The sequence below is a fragment of the Salminus brasiliensis genome, chromosome 1 (genome assembly GCF_030463535.1).
Source record: "Salminus brasiliensis chromosome 1, fSalBra1.hap2, whole genome shotgun sequence".
NCBI lineage: Eukaryota > Metazoa > Chordata > Actinopteri > Characiformes > Bryconidae > Salminus > Salminus brasiliensis.
Window position 1 is genome coordinate 5,805,933 of NC_132878.1, and position 15,624 is coordinate 5,821,556.

The 15,624-nt window shown below is 43.8% G+C and overlaps 1 protein-coding gene across 1 annotated transcript in view; it reads right to left on the reverse strand.

Moving 5' to 3' along the window:
• The window catches only part of pappaa (pregnancy-associated plasma protein A, pappalysin 1a), a 145,808-nt gene that overhangs the window by 41,832 nt on the left and 88,352 nt on the right, over window positions 1-15,624 (reverse strand). The window contains exon 15 of the mRNA XM_072692737.1: window positions 11,237-11,402. Coding sequence (XP_072548838.1) covers window positions 11,237-11,402 — 166 coding nt within the window. The remainder of the gene's footprint in view (window positions 1-11,236; window positions 11,403-15,624) is intronic.

Consider the following 15,624-nt stretch of genomic DNA (forward strand, 5'->3'; position numbering starts at 1 on the left):
TGTTCTTCATCATTTTTGGAAGCCTGCAGGAAGCGTTTTTTTTAGTAGCTGGTAACTGCTGGCGATTGGAAACAGGAGTACTGTTACGGCAGTGATGACGTAAACGCAGCTTACTGAAGGGGGCGGCGCTGAGGCATCGCAGACGCCGAGTGTCCTGAATTAAACACGGATGTCTTCATGGCGTTCTCCTGCTCCATACGGATGAGAGCGTTCTGCTTGAAATATGGGGAGATGGAGAGCAGGCTTTATCTGTTCTTCAGGTGAAATCTCACCAGTGTCCGCCTTGAAGGTTCTTCAATGTTCTTCACCATTTATGGAATTTAATGAACAGCTTTGAATTTCAGGTAGATTTCAGTCTTACAAGTTTTCTTCTACCTTTCCTGCTTCTCACCATTCCACCCCTCCCCATGATGTGGAAGTCTGGACTCTGGGGTGGTCATTCAGCAGCTTCAGTTTAAAAACAAAGGTCCTACAAAGGGTTCTTTGAATGATTCCATAGAAGAACCACTTTCGCTTCCCTCAAGCACCCTGTTCCTTTGCCATAGAAACCATTGTAACCACCTGTGATACCATAGAAACCACTTTGCAATCATTACAACCACTTGGAAACATTGCAGCAATCACCTGGGAAACCATAGCAGCCACCTTGTAACACCATAGCAAACACCTGGGAAACCATAGCAGCCACCTTGTAACACCATAGCAAACACCTGGGATATCATATCAACCGATTAGCAACACCTTAGCAGCTGCCTAGCAATGTCTTAGCAACCACTATCAACACAATAGCAACCACTGGGAATCCTGTAACAACTGCCTAGCAGCACTTTGGTAACCAACTAGGATTTCATAGCACCTTAGCAACCACTAAGCAACACTATAGCAACTACCCTGCAACGCCATAGCAAATACTTTTGGAAAACGACAGCAACTACCTTGCAACATCAAAGCGACCACCTTGCAATACCATAGTAACCACCTTGTAACATCAAAGCAAACACTTGGAAAACCATAGCAACCACTTAGCAACACAATAGCAACCACCTGAAATACCCTATCAACCAATTAGTAACAAATTAGTTTAGAAGAGCCACCTTTGCTTCCCTTAAGCACCATGTGCCTTTGTAAAACTACTATAGAAACCACCTTGCAATACCCTATAGCACCTATCTAGCAACCACCTGGGATACAACAGCAACCACCCTAGCAACACCCTAGCAATCCCTTGGGATACCATAGCAACTGCCTAGCAACACCTTAGCAACCATTATGTAACACTTTATAAAGAACAAACCCTCCTTGTAACACTATAGCAATTACCCTACTGACCCATTGTTTCACTGTAGGGACAGTCTAGCAACGGTCAGCGTCTGCTCCTCAACCTTTCTGTGCTTTCTTCAGAAAATAACAACGCGGTGCAAACGACAGAAAACACATCTATTCAATTACTACTTACACTTTCTCTCTCAGATCTACACACAGCTACAACCTAAAGCACAACACCATTTGTTGCCATTTCTGATCCTCAAATATCATGTTAGCGCCGATTCCGCAGCAGAAAGAGGCCTTTTCATGTACGGCCAGAGTTTCGAGCGCCCAAGCTGTACTTGGTTAAAGTTACGGACACACATCCGTGTTTTCTTCCGCTCATGTACATTACCGTCTCATCTTGTTCCTATTTCACCACACACCAAAACAATATCTTGTTACTCCGACAAAATTCAGTTATTCTTGTGTTTCTCTGTATGAACAAACATATGTCCTCCATATGGCTGCTGGAGAGACAGCGAGGAGGCTTTTCTTCCTCTCGCGCGATCGATAGCGTCATGCAGGCCCGAGCTGATGAAGAGCGGGGGGGGGGGGGGGAGATTCCTCTTAGACGATTAAGCCATTTAGTCATGGAAAGGAAAGTCACATATACAGAAGCACACACACACACCGAGGCGTCTTGTACAGTACAACACAAGCTAATAGACTTTCTAGATATCAGTGTGTCACACAGTCTCAGAAACCACATCAGCAAGTCTAATAGAAGAATCTGGGCAGATCTGGGCTGACTGACTGTATTCGTAGTGGAGCTTGGTGGTTAAGCTGCTTCATCTAATTATCGCTGTATCAACCTGTATCATCGCTGTACCCGCATCCAACCATTAGGGTTGTGTGTATGCTATAGTAGTAGGGTTTGCTACTATGCCTAATGTTAGGACTAGGTTTAGAAACAGGACTATGAGCGCCTAGGTGAAACTAACTAATAAAAACTGTACCATTTGTAACTATTTAAATTATTATATTTCATATTCCCCATAGGAATGAATGGGGTGCAAAAGTCTGGGATACAAATACACTAGTAACACCCAACCAACCACATGGGGTACCACATCAGCCACACGAGACGTTATAGCAAATGCCTGGGTTACCATGGCAAACTGCATTGCAACACTCTAGCAACCTCTAAGCGTCTATAGGGTTGTGGTGGTTCAGCGGTTAGAGCACCGGGGTTCGATACCCGGGCTCAGCAAGCTTTCACTGTTGGGCCCTTGAGAAAGGCCCTTCACCTCACTGGCTGTGCTCAAGGCTGTGTTTTCAGGCGGTGGTCAAATGTCACATGTCCAACACAAATGGTGTATTGTAGCAACCACCTTGCAACACTATAGCAACCACTTAGCAACACCCTAGCAACCACCTGAGATACCATAGCAAACACTTAGCAACGCAGGAACACTATACCAGTACTGGCCAGCAGCATCTTGGCAAATACCTAAGCAGCACTATAGCACCTACCTCAGCAACACCATAGAAACCATTAGGGAAACTATAGCAACAAAATGTCTATATCATCGCTGACGCTGTTATTTATATTGTGTCTAAATTTCGGCATTTTATGATGAATGGACCAATAGAAATGCTCCAAACTTTGACTTCCATTGAAAGCTAAAAAGGTTCTTGTTTTCTCCTGTAAAGTTGATATTTAGGAGATATGAGTTTTTTGCATTGAAAATATGTACACATATATATATATTGCAAGGTCACAGAAACCAAATATATGTTTTGCATATATATGTAGTTTTTATATATATATATATATATAGTATCAGTCAAAAGTTTGGACACACCTGGTTGAATGTGATGCAAATGCTACTGTGGCCATATTTGGGTATCCAGTGTGGTGAGGATGTCGTGGCTGTGGGTGGGGGTTCAAGTAGGCCTAAGTTGTAGGATCATGGCTGTGGTATGTGGAAATACCTCTGAAACCACGCAGCTACAGTATTTTAATGTACATTATTACATATACATTTATTCATTTAGCAAAGACCAATAACTAGCCTTAATAGCCTATATGACCAGCTTGGGCCTACTTAATACCACTTAATAGCCACGATATCCTAATATGTCCACTGTAGCATTCAGATCAAATGTTTTTAAGATGATGATCAGCATACATTCAACCAGGTGTGTGTGTATATATATATATATATATATATATATATATATATATATGACATTTTATAAACATGCTGATTATACAGATACTGTGTGTGTTCATCATGTTCTGAGCTTTCTTCAAGGGAGAAAACCAGGAATCATATGACACCTCTTCCCATATCCAGTATCTGCCTGTATGATTTCTCGTCAGCCAGGTCCAGCAAACTCACCGTCCAGAAGGATATTTGGTTTCTGCTGGGGGTTTCCTGTGGGGTTAGTGGCTGGAAACCACTGTCAGGGACAGTTTATTGGACCTAACTGATGAGATACATGGCCAACGTTTGTTTTTGCAGGGTTTTTGTTGCTTCTGTGACCTTGCAACATGGCCTGACTCCACATTGACCTAAACCTCCCATTATTACCTAGCTGATGCCAGGTTGGACAAACTGAGGATCTCCTAATGATCGCCCTAATGACTACTAATGATTAGTGTGTATAAATACAAGATACTAACCTCCTGTTGGCTATCTATCTATCCCTACTATATGTCCAAATGTGTGTGGACACACACCACTAGAATAGGACTCTCTGGAGCATGAACCTATTGGCACCATGCTGCCTAATGCCAGGTGTGGGCTAGAGGGGGGTATAAAGCCTCCTTACAGCATTGAGCTGTGGAGCTGTGGAAGAACTATGTTCTCTGGAATGATGGATGGTGCTTCATCCACTGTGGTGGTGATCATCCAACATCCTGACATCACTAACTCTTAGCAGCTCTTGCTGCTGAATGCAATCAAATCCTCACAGCCATGCTGCTCCAAAACCTAGTAGAAAGCCTTCTTCCCTGGACAGCAGAGACAGTCACTCCAAGAAAAGCAGGATAGGCGCTTTTTAAGGTTCTTGATTTGAGAAGAAACGAGAAATAAGTGGGTGTCCCAATACTTTTGTCCATTTAATGTGTCTGTATCTAACTTGTAAAAGTCAACAAATAGAGGTTATAGGGTGCACTCTCTCTCACACACAGACACACACACACACACATACACACGCTTAAATGCTTTCACAGACAAAGAACACACATACACACACACGTGGACACGTACACACACACACACACACACACACACGCAAACAAACCCATAACAAACACATGTAAAACACCAGGATGCTGGCAGTTAAGGTCCAGCTGGAGGGAGAGCGAGAAGAACAGCCATCACTGCAGAGATGTGTAGAAGGAGTTTCCTCTCTCTCTCTCTCTCTCTCTCTCTCTCTCTCTCCTTCTTTTTTTTAACCTTAGTTACAGCTGAGCCTTTCTCCTCCTCTCCGCCGGCTACTGTGTCTAATTCAACCCAGCCAGCGTCTCCGCAGCACGTCTGCTGAGCTAAACCTCCAGCTAAAACGCTGAATCCGCTACAATCCTGCGCCTTAAGACCGACTCCTACGGTCCCCTCCTCCAGCCTCCCTGCAGTCCACACCGGGGTAGCAAGTTACATAGGCGAGAGTGATGACCCTATCCATTTACAACACCCAGCACGTGTAGCCACTCGCTGGCCTGGTCAATATACATATACAGTATATTCCTACAGTATATTGACCCATCCTACATGTGGCCACACATGCTTAGTAATGTAAGCTGATAGGCTCTTCCGTCCCAGATGCTTCATATGGATCCATATCCAGTGCCGGTATCAGCAAAGGTGTTGATTTTCTCTACTGGTTTGCATTCACACATGCTGCATGGACAAAAGTATTGGGACACCTGCTCATTCACTCTAAAAGGAGTTTACCCTGCTTCTGTTGGAGTAACTGTCTAACGAAGAAGTCTTTCTACTAGATGTTGAAGGAGAATTGCAGTGAGGATTTGATTGCATTCAGCAACAAGAGCTTTGTTAGTGAGGTCAGGACGCTGGACGACGATCAACACCCTACCCCAGCTCATCCCCAACTCCCCAACTCATTCCAGAGAACACAGTTGGGGTATAAGGCCCCACAGCTCAATGCCGGGGGGGCTTTACACCCCTCTAGCCTACGCCTGGTATTAGCATGCTGGCAATTTTGCATAGGTTGATGTTTGATGAGTTCTATATTATGGGCTGTATTTCTCAGTAGGGACTAGACAAGCTGCTTATGTGTGTGTGTGTGTGTGTGTGTATATGCATTTGCATGGTGTCAGCAATAGGTGCAACTTAAAACAGACGAATGCTTTCATTAGAAGGGGTGTCCACAAACTTTTGGACACGTAGTGTGTTTTGCAGTGTGATGCTCAGGTTCCAGCAGGCCGAATGTGGCCTGAGTTCAGAGGGGGCTGGAGGACCACGTGTGTGAGCGTCACGCGGGTGCAGTTGTGTCGTCCAGCTGTTGTCCCGATATTTAAATCTAGGTGCCCTGTCTCCAGCGGAGCATGACGGGTGAAGGTTTACCTCCTACCTCCGTCCGATAGGCAGTCTCGCACGTCCAGGGGAAAGTGGAATTAGCGTGTTTCCCACAGCAGTTATCCCTCACACATCTGAGAACCAGGTTTTACAAGCAGAAAACAAAAACAGCGGCCTGGCCACGCCCTCGTTTACTTCACACACACACACACACACACACACACACACACACACACACACACACACACACACTCTTACACACACACACAAACAAGTGGAGAGAACAGATGGTTTTGAAGATAGGATGATCTAAAGGGGTTCCTGGAAGCCTGTTCTGACACAAGTGAAGCAAGTCTGCAATCCTCTAATGAAACAGCATGCCGGCTGACATCACTCCCCCCTTTCACGCTTTCCATGCTGATGCTGCGTTCTCACACACACACACACACACACACACACACACACATACACACACACGTACAACAAACACTCCTGACGTACTGTTTTCCTAACCCCCTCCCCTTACAGAGAAAATACCTCCATACCTTATAAAAGGTATGAAATGGAGGATCTTCACACTCACAAATACAATTTTAAAAGCAGGTTCTTTAGAGAACCGAGTAGTTTGTTCTCCGGCTTCGCTCATAGAACCCTTTGTGCCACCTGTTCCTTTACAGAAGCAGGTTTGAAGAACCTTTAAGTAACTTTTATCAGGTTTACGAAAACAACTCTGCATAATGTGAAGAGAAATCCGGCAAGAGCTGAAATAAGTGAGCATGAAGAACCTTAAAAAGAACCTCATATCTGGTTTAAGAACCTCCATATCTAATGGAAAGAACCCTGACACTGGTCTAAAACTTCTACATTATGTGAAGGTCTTGTATACCTTACAAATGGATCTTCATGCTCACGAATCCTTTTATTTCAAACCAGGTTCTTTAGAGAACCGAGTAGTTTGTTCTCCGGCTTCGCTCATAGAACCCTTTGTGCCACCTGTTCCTTTACAGAAGCAGATATGAAGAACCTTTAAGTAACTTTTATCAGGTTTAAGAAAAAAAAACTCTGCATAATGTGAATAGAATTCTGGCAAGAGCATGAAGAACCGCAAAAAGAACCTCATATCTGGTTTAAAGAACCTCCACATTATGTAAGGTCTAGGAAGAATCTTCACACACACAAATTCCTGGTTCTTTAGAGAGCCAAAAGTAATTTGTTCAAAGAACATTTTATGGTGCTTCTTTGAAGGAGTGTTCTTGCAAGAGCTAAAAGAAGTGAGCATGAAGAACCTCAAAAAGAACCTAATTAGATTCAAAGAACCTTGAAGAAGATTCTAGGAAGAACCCTGACACTGGTCTAAAACCTTTACATTATGTGAAGGTTCTTTATACCTAACAAAATGAAAGAGCATAAAGAACCTCAAAAAGAACCTTATATCAGGTTTATAGAACCTCCATATGACGTACAATTCTTGGAAGAACCTGGACTAAAGAACCTGGACTGGTCTAAAGCCTACCTTATGTGAAGGTTCTTTATACCCTACAAAAGGTCATGCTCACAATTTCTTTCTTGTTTTAAATCAGGTTCTTTATGGAACCAAAAGTATCTTGTTCTGTGGGAAGAAAACTTTGTGGAACCTTCTCTTTTAAAAAGCGTCCTTGCAACAGCTGAAAGAAGTCAGCATGAAGAACCTCAAAAAGAACCTTATATCAGGTTTATAGAACCTCAATATAACGTACAATTCTTGGAAGAACCTTGACACTGGTCTACCTTATGTGAAGGTTCTTTATACCCTACAAAAGGTCATGCTCACAATTTCTTTCTTGTTTTAAATCAGGTTCTTTAAGGAACCAAAAGTAACTTGTTCTGTGGGAAGAAAACTTGAACCTCCTCTTTTAAAAAGTGTCCTTACAACAGCTGAAAAACCTGAGCATGAATACTTTAATAAAGTTTAAAGAACCTACATATAATATAAAGGTTCTAGGTAAAACTGCTAAATATAGAATCTTTACATTAGGTCAGGGTTCTTTATACCTTACAAAAGGATCTTCACGGTCACAGATTACTTTTAAAGACCAGGTTCTTTATGAAACCAAAAGTTGTTCTGTGCTATTGATCAAATAACACTTTGTGGAACCATCTTTTTTTTTTTGAAGAGCACTCTGGCAAGAGTGGAAAGATGTGTGTTTAAAGAACCTTATAGAACCTTATATCAAGTTAAAGAACCTCCTCATAATGTAAATATTCTAGGAAGAACCCTGAAACTGGTTCAGAACCTTTACATTATCTGAAGAACCTTTTCTTAAGGGAACGAAAAGGTTTTCAACTTTGTTGAAAGAACCTCCACATTATGTAAAGGTTCTAGGAAGGAACCTATTCTTTTTATAAATGAATAAATATACACATTGAGCTTCTTCAAGTTGCCACCATTGCTGACACATACAGCTTGTCTAGTCCCTGTAGAGAAGTACTGCCAATAGAATAGGACTCTCTGGAGCAGATAAGCATGAACCTATTGGCACTATGCTGCCTAATGCCAGGCGTGGGCTAGAGGGGTAATTTCTCTGGCATGTTGGTTGGTGCTCCATCCAGTACTTTTGGGATGAGGTGGGGTGGGGAGGATCGCCCAACATCCTGACCTCAATATCTTATGTTGCATTCTAACGCTGAATGCAATCAAATCCTCACAGCAATGCTCCTCTAAAATCTAGTAGAAAGCCTTCCTCGCTGGACAGAAAAGACAGTTACTCCAACAAAAGCAGAATCAACTCTTTTTAAAACCCTTGATTTCGCAAAAGAAATGAAAAGTGAATGAGCAGGCGTCCCAATACTTTTGTCTATTTATTGTATCAGAAACAGCACAGCAGTATATTCCCCTCTCATACAGGCTGTTTATCAGCTGTACACTCTGCACCTGGATCCCTTAGGAAACTCACAACTGTGATAAAATCTCCAACACTCAGCAACCTTCAGCCACAGCACCCAACATAAACTCTACATGACCTCAAGACTTCAAAATAAAGGAGCCTCAATAGAGTTCTTTGAGAAGCTCCACGTTAAGAAGAACCTTAAAGCTGAGGTTCCCAAACGTCTTGTACAGGTAGTGTTCATCAGAGGTTATGGTGACGTCCTCATTGTTTCACAGATAGTGAGATAGTGGAATACTTGTCTAGTCTCTGTAGAGAAGTACTACTAATAGAATGGAACTCTCCGGAGCAGATAAGCATGAGCCTATTGGCACCATGCTGCCTAATGCCAGGCGTGGGCTAGAGAGGGGTATAAAGCCCCCCAGCATTGAGCTGTGGAGCAGTAGAGGAACTGTGTTCTCTGGAATGATGGATGGTGAAGCTCCATTCAATCATTCTGGGATGAGTCAGGAAGTTGGGATGTGGTGGGATGGTAATCCTCATCCAACATCCTGACTTCACTAATGCTGCTCTTGTCACTGAATGCAATCAAATCCTCACAGCAATGTTTCTCCAACATCGAGTAGAAAGCCTTCTTCCCTGGACGGTAGAGACAGTTACTCCAGTAAAAGCAGGATCAGCTCTTTTTAATACCCTTGATTTCAGAAGAAGCAATGAAGGAGCAGCTGTCCAAATACTTTTGTCCTTTTAGTGCGTTTCACGCCCTGACTGATGAGCTGGTTTTTAGGGTAAGTGGGGGAAACTGTACATCCTTTAAACACTCCTTTAAGTGAGGATGTAGGGGTGTGCAGTGTGTGTGTGTGTGTTTATGTGTGTGTGTGTGTGTGCAGTGTGTGTGGAGTGGGGTTTAGCATGGCTGGAGGGAGGCTGAGAGGGTGAAGCAGGGGAGAGCGGAGCTGTTAGCGCCACTGCTAACCGCTTCCACATGTGGGTCCTCCACACGGTAAAAGCTGTTGAGGTGCTGCTCTATAATGTTAATGGCTGTCGAGAATGTAAGAGCTTTTGGCACAAGCTCTCGCGCTTTTTACCTCTCTTCCTCTCTCTCCCTGCCTCTTTCTTTCCACCTCAGCCCCACTTTCTCTTTCCTGCCTGGCTTTTGCTCTTAATTTCAGTCTCTCCATCTTTCTTGTAATCTCTCTCTGCCTCTGTCTGTCTGTCTGCCTCACTTCCTCTGCCTCTCTCTGTATCTCTGTGCCTCTTTATTTTTGCCTTTGGTCTCTCTCTCTGCCTATCTTTCTTGCTACCTGTGTCTCTGTATTGCTGTCTCCATCTGCCTCTTTACCTCGCTGTCTCTTTCTGCCTCTTTTCCTCTCTCTGCCTCTGTCTTTCTGCCTCTCTTTCTCTGTATACCATCTTTCTCTATGGCACTGTCGCTCTGCCCATCTTTCTACCTCTCTCTCTGTGTAACCTGCTGTCTCTTTCTGCCTCTTTCTCTCTCTCTCTCTCTCTCTCTCTCTCTCTCTCTGTCTGCCTCTATCTTTCTGCCTCTCTTTCTCTGTAGACCTTGATGTCTTTCTCTGTGTCACTCTCGCTCTGCCCATCTTTCTACCTCTCTCTCTCTGTGTAACCTGCTGTCTCTTTCTGCCTCTCTCTCTCTCACTCTCTCTCTCTTTCTGTCTGCCTCTGTCTTTCTGCCTCTCTTTCTCTGTAGACCTTGATGTCACTCTCCGTGCCTGCTTGTCTTTCTGCCCCTTTCTCTCTCCCTTTCAGCATCTATTTCTGTATAACTTGCTATGTATCTTTCTGCCTCTTTCTCTCTTTCTGTACCTTGCTGTCTCTCTCTGCCTCTCTCTCTGTCTGCCTTTCTGTACCTCACTGTCTCTTTTTGTCTTCCTCTCTGTACTTTGCTTTCTCTCTCTCTCTTTCTCTCTCTCTCTCTCTGTCTCTCTCTCTCTCTCTCTGTCTCTCTCTGTATAGCTTGCTCTGTCTCTCTCTGCCTTGTGTTTTTCTGCCTCTCTCTCTGATTTTTTGCCTCTCTCTCTCTTTCTCTCTCTCAAGCATATCTTGCTATGTATCTTTCTGCCTCTCTCTGCCTTTCTTTCTGACTCTCTTTATGTACTGCGCTGCCTCTTTTTGCCTCTCTCTCCGTACTTTGCTGTCTCTCTCTGCCTCTCTCTCTCTGTATACCTTACTCTCTGCCTCTCTCTGCCTTGTGTCTTTCTGCCTCTCTCTCTGTGTGTATTTGCCTCTCTCTCTCTCTCAAGCATATCTCTGCCTCTCTTTCTGCACTGCACTGCCTCTTTTTGCCTCTCTCTCTCTGTACTTTGCTGTCTCTCTCTGTATACCTTGCTCTGCCTCTCTCTGCCTCTCTCTATCTCAAGCCTCTCTTTCTGCACTGCTCTGTCTCTCTCTGCCTCTCTCTGCCTTGTGTCTTTCTGCCTCTCTCTTTTTCTGTACTTTGCTCTCTCTCTCTCTCTCTCTCTCTCTCTCTCTCTCACACACACATGACTCCCTTCGAGCCTGTTCCTTGTCCTCAGAGATGTGTGTGTGTCTGTAAGCGTAAGTGTGTGTGTGTACCTGGCTCTTGATGAGGTCATCGTCCCGGTGGACCTGCAGTACGTAGCCACTGTTGCAGGTGACGGTGCAGCGAGCGCCATTGAAGAAGCCCCCGCTGCACCTCAACTCTGCATTGCGGACCTTCGGCTCCGGGCAGTCGATCGCCTCGCAGGAGTAATGAACACAACTGGAGAGAGAGAGAGAGAGAGAGAGAGAGAGACATGAGACACTTATGGGTTTCTGGAAGAGGGGCACACAGCCCCCGTCACAGCCCCCCCTCATCAGTGTATCAGCGTGTCGCCACCTGAGAGACAGTGGGTAACACCCACCTCACCTCACATATAAGGTATGTCCAAATGTTTGTGGACACCTCTTCTAATACATGCATTCAGCTCCTTTAAGGTGCCCACCCTGCTGACACACAGCTGGTCTAGTCCCTGTACTGAAGTACCGCCAATAGAATAGGGCATGGACCTACTATGGCACCAGGCTGCCAGATGCCAGGCCGGGGGCAATAGAGGGGTATAAAGCCCCCCCAGCATTGAGCGGTGGAGCAGTGGGGGAACTGTGTTCTCTGAAATGATGGATGGTGGTGGAGCTCCATCCAGTACTTTTGGGATGTTGATGATCCAACATCCTGACCTCACTAACACTCTTGTCACTGAATGCAATCACATAGAGAGCGAGAGATAAGCAGTTAGAGAGAGAGAGAGAGAGAGAGGTAGTTTGAGGTAGAGAGAGGCAAAGAAAGAGAGAAAGAGAGAGAGAGAGAGAGAGCTGCTTAGTGACTGTTGCACTCAAACTGCACTACGTCATCCTCCAGACGGCCCGGAGGACTAACAGTGGAATACTACTTGTCACATTCAACTCCAGCGAGACATACACACACACACACACACACACACACACACACACACCGGCCATCCTGACATTAATCTTCATTACTTTGGCAACAAAGCCACAGGGAGGGAGCTGCAGTATAAATAGAAATGTGCTTCGGCCTACTCTTTCCACCGCTGCAGCGCAACAAACCAGAAAAAAATACTACCACCACAATGGAGCACACACACACACACACACACATGCACACACACACACATACAGCCAGTGAATCAAACGCTTCTGTGTGTGAGGGGCAGCCCGACAGAAGCTCCGCTGTGAGCGAGCAGCGTTTAAACAAGGGCTTCAGGGACAATAAAATAGAGACGCTTCAGCTGGAGCACTGGTTAGCCAGTAGCTTCCCCTGGGTAGCTGCTGTGAGGCTGAGAATAAAGAGAAGATTTAGAACAGTGCAGGCTCGGCACACACACACACACACACACACACACACAGATACACACATGCATGTTTACTAACATCCCTAAGTTAAGATTAGGGTTAAGTATGGGATTACATATAGATGTTTAAGTATATCCAAAACATATGGAACTTATGTGTGTACACTATATGGACAAAAGTATTGGGACGCAGCTCTTAAGCATTAAATTCAGGTGTTTCATTCAGTCCTGTTGCCACAGGTGTGCAAAATCAAGCCCCTAGCTGCCTTTCTGACACACATTAGTGAAAGACTGGGAGGTTCTGAGGAGCTCACTGAACTCCAGCGTGGTTTTGGATGTAACAGGAGACACCGCTGCACCAACAACTACAAGTCAGCTGGTGAAATTTAGACCTTCCCTCCTAGATCTTCCTCCATCAGCTGTGAGTGGTGTTATTATTGAACAGTGGAGGCGTTTAGGAAGCACAGTAGCTCAGCAAGACCACGTAAAGGTACAGAGCGGGGTCAGGGCCGAGTGCTGAGCTCAGAGCAGAGTGCAGAAAAGTCTCCAATAACTGCAGAGCTCCAGACCTGCTGCTGCTGTTAGAGCTGTAAAGCAAAAGGGGGGGCATCTCCATATTAATGCCTATGGGTTTAGAATAGGATGCCATAAAAGCTCCTGCAAGTGTGATGTGTAGGTGTCCCAATACTTTTGTCCATATAGTGTATATGATAGTGTATAATATATTTTTATTACATGTAGATACTTATGTATATATATATATATATATATATATATATATATATATATATATATATATATATATGTGTGTGTGTGTGTGTGTGTGTGTGGCACATACACTATATTGCCGAAAGTATTCACTCACCCATCCAAATAATTGAATCCAGGTATTTCAATCAATTCCATGGCCACAGGTGTAAAACACAAAGCACCTAGGCCTGCAGACTGCTTCTACAAACATCAGTGAAAGACTGGGTCGCTCTCAGGAGCTCAGTGAATTCCAGCGTGGTACCGTGATATGATACCACCTGTGCTACAAGTCCAGTCGTGAAATTTCCACACTGCAAAATATTCCACAGTCAGCTGTCAGTGCTATTATAACAAAGTGGAAGCGACTGAGAACGACAGCGACTCAGCCACGAAGCGATTGGCCACTTAAAATGACAGGGCGGGGTCAGTGGATGCTAAGGCGCATTGTGAGCAGAGGTCGGCGACAGGTCGGCGAGAGTCAGTCGCTACAGACCTCCAAACTTCATGTGGCCTTCAGATTAGCTCAGGAACAGAGAACACAGAGAGCTTCATGGGATGGGTTTCCATAGCTGAGCAGCTGCATCCCAGCCTTACATCACCAAGCGCAATGGAAAGCGTCAGATGCAGTGGTGTAGAGCACAGCGCCACTCTAGGCTCTAGAGCAGTGGGGATGAGTTCTCTGGAGTGATGAATCATGCTTCTCCATCTGGCAACTCGATGGACGAGTCTGGGTTTGGCTGTTCCCAGGAGAACGGTGGTACTTGTCTGACTGCATTGTGCCAAGTGTAAAGTTTGGTGGAGGGGGGATCATGGTGTGGGGGTGTTTTTCAGGAGTTGGGTTCGGCTCCTTAGTTCCAGTGAAAGGAACTCTTAATGCTTCAGCAGACCAAGAGATTTTGCTCAATTTCATGCTCCCAACTTTGCAGGAACAGTTTGGGGACGCCCCCTTCCTGTTTCAACATGACTGCGCACCAGTGCACAAAGCAAGGTCCATAAAGACATGGACGAGTGAGTTTGGGGTAGAAGAACTTGACTGGCCTGCACAGAGTCCTGACCTCAACCCGATAGAACACCTTTGGGATGGATTAGAGGGAAGACTGTGGGTCAGGCCTTCATGTCCAACATCAGTGTCTGACCTCACTAATGCGCTTCTGGAAGAACGGTCAAACATTCCCATAAACACTAAACTCCTAACCTCAAGTTCATATGCGTGCAAAGGCAGGTGAGCGAATGCTTTTGGCAATATTGTGTATGAGTGACCCTCTTAACATGAAAACCAAGTGTGTGTGCGAATGTGAGTGTGTGTGTGTGTGAGAGAGAGACAGAGAGAGAGATTGCTCACAAAAGACAAGCAAACAAACTTGATTCACTTCAACCCAAAGCAGACAAATAAAGGAAAAGTGTGTGAATCAATCAGCCGTTGAATCATTAACACATGCCCTCGACTTGATTGAACCAACATGGGGGAAAGTGAGGCAGAGAGAAAACGGACACACATAAGAACAGAGCGGGGGGTGGGGGGGGGGGGGTGGAAGAGGTCTTTTAAAATGAATTAATAGATTAACTCTAAACCTCAATCACACACACAGTGTCCTACAGTCACGTTCACCACATGCGGAAAGGCTTTTTCATTCATTCGGAATGACGAGGCGTCCCCTTTGTGCGTTTAACAAGGCCACGACTATGAGAACATGGCATGACGTGTTGTTCAACTTCCGCACCATTCATGCCTAATAAACTACCATTCATGTGGCCGGCCGAGCAGCGCTAAACAAATTGAGGGCTAAACGCTAAGCTTTCTGTTAAAAACAGATGCCATGTATTATATGTCTATAATAAAATATAGATTTTATATACTTATGAATATATAAAATATATGGGATGTATTGTTATTATAGAATGATATATATATATATATATATATATATATATATATATATATATATATATATAAAATATATGGATTGTATTCATTACATAGCGGTACATTATGTATATATAAAATATATGGGTTATATTTGTTACATTTCAGTACTTATATATGGGTTATGTAGTTATTACATATCGGTACTTATGTATGGCCATAATATATAAAATATATGGCTTATATAGTCATTACATATTGGTATTTATGTATATTTTATGTATATTTTAACATTATATATCAGTTCTTATGTATATATAAAATATATATTGGTTAAATATTTATTACATAATGGTACTTCTATATGTGTTATATAGTAATTATATATTTGGTACTTATGTATATATCATATATATGGGATATAATAATTTCATCTCAGTACTTATATATGAATTACATAGTCATTACATTTTGGTTCTTATATGAGTTATGTAGTCATTATATATTGGTACTTTTGT